The following is a 7808-nucleotide window of genomic DNA, read 5'->3' as shown; positions in this document are numbered from 1 at the left end:
CTCCCCTTCCCCATAAAAAGTCCCAGAGGTGTGAGCCGGAGCAGAGACAGAGCTACCTCCTTCATCCTTGGCTTGCAAAGCATCCCTGTGAAGTTCATTCATTCAACAAAGCCCACTGAGCGTCAGCTATGTGTTGGGCACCGTCCCGGGAGGGTCTCCTACAGGCACAAAGCCCCTGCTATGACAGGTGTCCAAGGAGAGGGCCCTGGGCCGGGCTAGCTCTAGGCCCAGAGAGGGTGGGGGCCTGCCTGAGGCAGCACAGCTCAGCGGAGCCGCTCCCCCACGAGGCCTTTTCCCGGGGTCCTCAGCTTCCTTCTGCCTCACAGTGGCCCGCACACAGACCCTTCCGAGGGGCCAGTGCAGGTGCTGGAGGCTACGGACACAGACCCTCCCCCAGGTCAGGCTGCGACATCCCTGCCCCATCTGGAAAGGAACTGCCACAGGGTCACTCAGGAGCCTCTGGGAGGGACCGCTGGGCCTGCCCTGGGCAGTGGGTGCCGGACAGGGAGGGACAAGAAAATTTGCTGAGAGGACACTCAGAAACCTCCTCCTTCTCTGGGGCAAAGTCCCCCAGGAACACAGCGATTGGTGGGCAGCAACTAGACCAGGGTGCTGCGGCCAGCAGGCCCCCTGGGGAGACCAGGCCCAAGGGGGAGGGGGAGGAGCATTTCCCAGCAGGGCGGCAGGAAGGGGGCTGACCCCGAGAGGCACCCACGAGCCACGGGGCCAGTCAGGATCATCCTCCTGTGGAAGTGAACAGGATGGGCTGAGTCTGCAGGTCCAGGCAGGGTGGGCAGTGGGCTGGGCAGCAGGGTGGCCTGGGGATGGGCCCTGCCCCCCCAACTTGTAGATGGAGGTGCAAGACCCTCCACCATTACCGCCCACCGCTGGGGTTGAGCCCACTGGGAGCTCTGCTGGGCCCAGCCCTGCCTTGAGCCCAGATCTGAACTGGATGACTTTAGGGACTGGGGCCCTCCCCACCCACCTAGTGCAAAGGGCTTCCCTCCCACCATCTGATCGGGTAGGGATGACCATAGTAAGGTCTGCAGAGCTTGGGGAAACTTTCCAAGAGCCTCCAGGCCAACCAGCCAGAGCACCCGCATCCTGCCTTGCCCTGGGCGGGCAGCGTGCAGTGTCTGGTCATGTCCCATAGGCGTCTACTCATGGAAGTCCTGCACGAAGGAGCCCATGCCCAGCCCTGCAACAGCCCCGGCCTGGCTCAGGGCCCAGCCAGGGAGAAGCCCCACTCTGAGAGGGATGAGCTAGGGGCCTGGAGCTCCTGCCCCAGGGGGTTAGTGGGATGCAGACAAGGCAGGCACCTGGGGTTATGACAGGTACCCCTCAGGGGCCTCGACTCCTGGGTAAACATTAATGGGGCTCAGTACACAGCAGGTCATGTGTGCACCCAGCAGATCTTTGACCAGCAGTTGCTCCCGCCCTGTGTCTCCTCCCCGCAGGTGCCCCCTCACTACCCTCACAGGTAGGAGCTTCTAGAACCAGGTGGGGCCCTGGGACACCAGGGCAAGGGCTGGGTGACCTCCTGGCTCAGGGCTTAGGCCCCACCCTGAGCCTCCCCGAGCTGAGGATGAGAGCCAGGAGGGAGCGGTGACAGAGAGCCACCCAGGACCTGGACCCTGGGGACTAGGAGGGAGCTGGGGGAGAAGACTGGACAGGGATCCAGACCCAGAGGGTTGAAGAAAGGAGCCTTGAGGTGGGATGGGGAGACCCAAGCCCCTTGCCCTGCCCCCATCCCTGGGGGTGCGGCCCTTATCAAGCGGAGACGTCACCATTTGGTATCAAATGCCAAAGTCTAAGCTGGGACCATCTGCAGTGTCCCTGATGACACCTGCCTGACAAGAAGGTCACTGGATTCCCTGCTCCTAGGCACTTACCGGCACCCAGCACCCTGTGCCCTGGGCCACCCACCAAGTCTTCTTCCAGCCAGGACCAGCGAGGGAGCCAGGGAGCCAGGGCCCCCCCGACTCTGCCCCTGAAACTGGACTGGGCTCGCCTGACAACTGCTTGAGGTCACTGTAGCCATTCCCCCCCACCGCCCCCATAGATGGAGGAAGCGGGAAATCTCCAAGGCCAGCGGGGGGGGGGAGGGAAGACAGATCCCCTGTTGGAGGACCCCAGCAGGACCTGGTGGGGCAGCGGGAGGACACGTGTCTGACCTGCCTTTCCCCCCCAGCAGATCCAGGCTTGGACCTGGGTCTGTCCCTGCCAGAAATCCATGCCGAATTCCCTCACGGATGGCCAGGTCCCCCCCCTTACTCTGGACACAGTTGGCCTGGTGGACCGGAGTCTGGGAAATGCAGGTACCAGGAGCCCCAGGGCACCAGGCCTCAGCCTGCCTCTCTGCTTCCCCGTCCAGCCCCTGATCCGACGCTCTGTGTAAGTGGGAGGGGGCTCCCGCCCATCTCCCGGAGAGCCCATGGGGGCTCGTGACAACTCCGGTCAGGGCCAGACAAGCTGGAGGCCCCCTTTCCTCTCTGCTTCCTGTTCCTGCCTCTTGCCCCAAGCCCCTATACCAGAGTCCCCCCCACACCCTCTTGCCCCTGCCTGGGAGGATCCTTGGCCCTACTTCACCTTGGCTCCTGCAGGGACCTCTGGTTCTGCCCCAGTCTTGGAAGAGGGGGAAATGGACCCCTGGGCCCTCCCTCAGCTGAAGGACACTGGCCAGTCCTGGACAGGTAGGTCTGAAGGTGCTGGGCAACTGGCCAAATGGGGCTCTGACTTCCCAGGGTCTGAGCGTGGAGAGGTCCTTGGGGAGAGAGAGCGGGAAAGAGAGGTTGGCCTCGACAGGCCATATAGAAACCTACTGCACAGACCACCACCCCAGGGATGGTTGTCCCTCAGCTCAGCTGCCTGTTGTGTCTGGATATGAGAGTCACCCCTGCCCAGCCTGCCCCTCCTTCTCCCTCCTAATGACCATTAGGTTTCTGGGAGGTCCCGGGGGTAGTCGGCTTGGCCATTCTGCAAAGGAACAGAGGAGGGACCCAGACCCTGCCCTGTGCGGGGACAGAGAAGGGGGGCCCAGGCCCTGCCCTGTGCGGGGACAGAGAAGGGGGCCCAGGCCCTGCCCTGCAGGGAGACAGAGGAAGGGGACTGGGAGGGGTTCCGGGCAGGGTAGGGCTGGGTTGGGGGGCTGGCTGAGGACTGCCCTGCCCTGTGTTCTCAGAGCTCAGCGTGGCCGGCAGGGTGCTCCGGGTGGTCATTGGCTTCCTCAAGGCCTGTGGGCTCCTGGGCAACCTCTATCTTTTCATCTGCTCCCTGGACATCCTCAGCTCTGCCTTCCAGCTGCTCAGCAGTGAGTGCCGGGGGTCTGGGGGTGGGGCGGGCAGCCAGTCCTGCTCAGCCTCAGTGCACCTCTCTCTGGACACAGGCAAAATGACTGGAGACATCTTTAAGGACAACGTGGTGCTGTCCAACCCTGTGGCTGGACTGGTCATTGGCGTGCTGGTCACAGTTCTTGTACAGAGCTCCAGCACGTCCTCCTCCATCGTGGTCAGCATGGTGGCCTCCAAATGTGAGTGCCCCCCTCCCCCACCCCGGGCTGGTGGTGGGCGGGCAGAGTGCGGGAAGCTGATGCGGCACCCCCACAGTGCTGACCGTCCAGGCGTGTGTGCCCATCATCATGGGCGTCAACGTGGGCACATCCATCACCAGCACCCTGGTCTCGATGGCACAGTCAGGGGACCGGGATGAGTTTCGGAGGTGAGTGGGGGAGAGGGGGGGCAGGGGCTGCGAGCAAGGCCACAGTTGAGCCACCGACCACTGTGCTCCACGTGGCAGGGCCTTTGGCGGCTCGGCCGTCCATGGGATCTTCAACTGGCTCACGGTGCTGATCCTGCTGCCTCTGGAGAGCGCCACAGCCCTGCTGGAGAGGCTCAGCGCCCTGGCTCTGGGCGCCAGCAACCTGCAGCCTGGGGGGCAAGCACCCGACATCCTCAAGGTGCTAACAAAGCCTCTCACACACCTGGTTGTGCAGGTGAGGAAAGGTGCTGCCCTCGGGGGGCCGTTTGTGCCTGAAAGTGCTGGGGGTTGGGAGTGGGGGGCCGTGCCCCAGCCCTATCCTGGGCCCTGCACAGTGGGCGGGAGGGCACAGCGGGCTGCGCTGTGGGCATCTGGGTCCCAGGTGAGCCCTGAGGGTCCAGTCCATGGTCCCAACCCCTCTGTCCCACAGCTGGACACTGATAGGATTGCAAGCAGTGCTACAGGCAATGCGACCAACAGCAGCCTCATTAAGCAATGGTGCGGCACCAGGGAGGTGATGGTGAGGTGCCTCTGACCCCCGATCTCCGACCTGCCAGTTGCTCAGTCCCGCCGGCTCTGGGTCCATCCTGAGCCTGCCCTGCCTCGCCTCCCCAGACTCCGTGGAACAGCAGTGACTGTGGAGTGCTCACCTCCGGCCCCTGCCCTGAGAACAACAGCTCTGTCCTGGTGGAGCATCTGCCCTGTGAGGCCCCCAGCCCCCCCGGCCCCCCAGCCCTGTCCCTGTCCCCCACTGGCCCCTAGAGCTGGCCTGGGCTCACTGACCCCATGCTGCCCCCAGGCCACCACCTGTTCACGGGGACTGTGCTCACGGACCTGGCCGTGGGCTGCATCCTGCTGGCGGCCTCCTTGCTCCTGCTCTGCACCTGCCTCGTGCTCATTGTTAAGCTGCTCAACTCTGTGCTGCGTGGCCGTGTGGCCCAGGCCGTGCGGAAGGTCATCAACGCTGGTGCGGCCAGACTGGGGACAGGGGCATGTGGCGGGGGGGAGGCCGGGCAGAGGATGACCCAGTCCCCCCCCCCCCCCGCAGACTTCCCCGTCCCGTTCAGCTGGCTCAGCGGCTACCTGGCCATCCTTGTGGGTGCCGGCCTGACCTTCGTGCTGCAGAGTAGCAGTGTCTTCACCGCGGCCATCGTGCCGCTCATGGGTGAGCGCCGGGGATGGGCAAGGGACCCCGGGCCACGGGGGTGAGGGCTCAGGCCCCGGTGCTCACCCCCGGCTCCCCCAGGGGTCGGGGTGATCAGCCTGGAGCGGGTGTACCCTCTCTTCCTGGGCTCCAACATGGGCACCACCACCACAGCCCTGCTGGCTGCCCTGGCCAGCCCCGCGGACATGCTGCTCAGTGCCCTCCAGGTACCACCCTACCTCACCTCTCCCTGGCCTCCCGCCCCAGGCCTGGGGCCTCCCCTTGGGCTCAGTTCCCTCCTGTCCAGCCCTGCGGCCAGCTTGGCCATGGCCCACACGTCCCTGGGACCCCCCTCTGGCTGCCCGATCAGACCTGCAGTCCCACCTCCCCAAACCCTAGGGATCCTGTGGACCCCCAGCCACACTCTTCCTCCCCGGGGAGCAGGTCATTTCAAGGACCCTCTGGTCTTGGGGTGCTGCCGCTCTTCCTTCCTGGCCAAACTCCCTCCAGGAGCCCCTGTCCTCCTCCCCCCCCCCGTGCTGCTGGCTGTGCCCCTTCCAGGCCCCGGGGGGCCCCCCGCCCCCCCGCCCCCCCCCCCCCGGGCCCCCCCCCCCCCCCCCCCCAGCCATCTAAACCCAACAGGCCCCTACCTGAACAACCTGCCATCTTCCTCCAAAGCCCTACCTCATCCGTGCTGGGTGCTCCAAGCTGCCCTCGCCCACGGCCACAGTTCTGCCTCCAGGACACCTCCCCCTGGTCCCCTAGCTCTGTGCCCCACACCCAGTCCCGTTTAGTCCTGCTACCTCCGTCTCTAAGTCACCCTTTCTGTGGTCCGCTGCCCTGGCTTGAGTTTCCCTCCTCCACTGCCTCTGCCTAGGTGCCCAGACAGACGCAGCTCCTGAAAGCCCAGATCTTGCGGGGCTTCTGCCCACAAGCCCTCCCTACCACCCTCCTGCATTTTTGGTTCTGCTCTGTCCACTCAGACCCTCTCAGTGCAGGGCCCTGGTCCACCCCCTCCAGGAAGGCCTCTGGACTGCACCTTCCACAGCGACTCCTCAAGACCAGCAGCCCCTGGAGGGGGCTATGTTCCCTGCACGTGTGGCCCCGCACCTCCTCCCCACAGGAGCCAGGCCAGAGCCCAGGGCTGGGTGGCTAAGCCCACTCATGGATAAGCAGGAATGGGGTCACTAGGCATGAGGTGTGGGCAGGCTGAGCCGGCCCAGGGGAGGAGCAGATCCATGTGGTCGTTGGTGATGTAGTTACCACACTGGGCTCCCAGCGTTGAGTGTGTTGGGGGGAGTGGGGCGGTACTGGAAGGGCACACCCATACCCGGCTGGAATCTGCCCTACTAGGTGGCCCGTCATGGCCGACAAGTGGACCTCAAACAGCCTTCAGACTTAGTACCCTTTCTGCCGGGGTGGGGGGAGGAGGGGTGGGGGGAGGAGGAGGAAGGAGAGCAGGTGTCCTGGCTAGTCCTGGGCAGCCTTGGGGGACCTGTGTGCCATTGGGCCCAGGCTCCTAACCCCTGCCTGCCCTCTGGACCGCTAGGTGGCCCTCATCCACTTCTTCTTCAACCTGGCCGGCATCCTGCTGTGGTACGTGGTGCCCATCCTGCGGCTGCCCATCCCGTTGGCCAAGCGCTTCGGGGACCTGACGGCCAACTACCGCTGGGTGGCCATTGCCTACTTGCTGCTCAGCTTCCTGCTGTTGCCCCTGGCAGCCTTTGGGCTCTCCCTGGCAGGGAGCACGGTGCTGGCTGCAGTCGGGGGACCCCTGGTGGGGCTGGTGCTCCTCCTCATCCTGATCAATGTCCTGCAGCGGCACCGGCCAGCCTGGTTGCCCCACCGTCTGCGGTCCTGGGCCTGGCTCCCACTCTGGCTCCGTTCTCTGGAGCCCTGGGACCGCCTGGTCAGCTGCTGCTGCCCCTGCAGGGTGTGCAGCCCCCCTCAGGCCGCTGCCAAGGAGGCCCACTGCTATGAGAACCCTGAGGTCCTGGCCTCCCAGCAGTTGTGAAGGGGGGGCACCCCCATTTCACTGACTCCTGGGTGCCCTGGGGGATCCCAGAAGCAGAAGACTTCTGAGTCACCTGGCTTGCCTTCTTTGCAAATAAACAAGGCTGTGACCCAGGTGTGAGTGGTCTTCAGTCCCCTGCCAGAGGAGGGCCCCTGACCAGGCTCCAAGGCCAGCTGGAAGTAGACAAGTGCTAGCTGTCCCCCAGTTGACACCCGGGACCCACTGCAAGCCTGAGTAGGTGTGAGCACACAGCCAACCCAGAGTCCCAGGCTGTAACTCTGTTTCTCTCCTGAGCCTCTGGGGACAGAAGGTGCCAAGTGGCGGCCAGTCAGGAGCGTGGAGATATCCGTCAGAAAGTATCTGTGGCTGGATGTGGCCGGGACCCTTCCCCCTGGGTGAAGGAGGGAGGGGCTGCCGGCTCCCATGCCCCACCACCCGCAGACGGCGCACCCTAGGAGTGGACCCAGGTGGTTGGTGCTGGCAGCCCCTCTGGGGGCCAGCCTCATGGGTCCCCCAAGTGCCCAGGGAGTGAGGAGGGGATGAGTGAGGACCAGGAGGCCCCAGGCTCCCCCCTCCCATGCTTCTCTCTCTCTCTCTCTCTCTCTCTCTCTCTCTCTCGGATGGGCAGGGCGCAGGGCGGTGTCCATGTGAGACACAGGCATAGGGCTGCCATGGCCCAGCAGAGCAGGTAGTCAGCGCCCCCTCACCCCCCGTAAACCCACCAGGAAGTAGGTCCTGCCGGCAACCCCTAGAGCCAGCCGCGCCCGGAGCCCATGCCACCATGCCACCCCAAACCCCTCGGCCGTGAGGCAGGCGAAGGTCAGGTGAGCCTGAGCACTGTCCCTCCCACCTGAGGGTGCGTCCCCTGACGGGGACTCCTGCCCACCCCCTGCC

The 7808-nt window shown here is 65.0% G+C and overlaps 1 protein-coding gene across 1 annotated transcript; it reads left to right on the top strand.

Annotated features, from left to right (window-relative positions):
• The first annotated feature begins 1949 nt into the window (after positions 1–1949).
• SLC34A3 (solute carrier family 34 member 3) lies at positions 1950–6975 on the top strand. Its single transcript, XM_025864918.2, has 13 exons — positions 1950–2027; positions 2195–2318; positions 2604–2693; positions 3182–3310; positions 3386–3529; positions 3606–3717; positions 3796–3991; positions 4187–4276; positions 4372–4459; positions 4556–4723; positions 4805–4921; positions 5003–5127; positions 6450–6975. Exons 2-13 carry the CDS (start codon positions 2234–2236, stop codon positions 6912–6914), a joined length of 1809 nt encoding a protein of 602 aa, XP_025720703.1. The 5' UTR covers positions 1950–2027; positions 2195–2233; the 3' UTR covers positions 6915–6975.
• The last annotated feature ends 833 nt before the right edge of the window (positions 6976–7808 follow it).

This window comes from Callorhinus ursinus, unplaced genomic scaffold, assembly GCF_003265705.2.
Source record: "Callorhinus ursinus isolate GAN/ISIS: 27379988/994484 unplaced genomic scaffold, GSC_fseal_2.0 scaffold125, whole genome shotgun sequence".
In the NCBI taxonomy this organism is placed as follows: Eukaryota; Metazoa; Chordata; class Mammalia; order Carnivora; family Otariidae; genus Callorhinus; species Callorhinus ursinus.
Note: the sequence above shows the minus strand (reverse complement) of the source record. Positions and strands in the feature narration are given on the sequence as shown.

Coding starts and splice junctions, on each gene's coding strand:
- SLC34A3 (XM_025864918.2), top strand. CDS start 2,234: ATGCCGAATTCCCTCACGGATGGCCAGGTCCCCCCCCTTACTCTGGAC. Junction 3,311..3,385: donor TGCCTTCCAGCTGCTCAGCA/GTGAGTGCCGGG, acceptor CTCTGGACACAG/GCAAAATGACTGGAGACATC. Junction 4,460..4,555: donor CCTGGTGGAGCATCTGCCCT/GTGAGGCCCCCA, acceptor TGCTGCCCCCAG/GCCACCACCTGTTCACGGGG.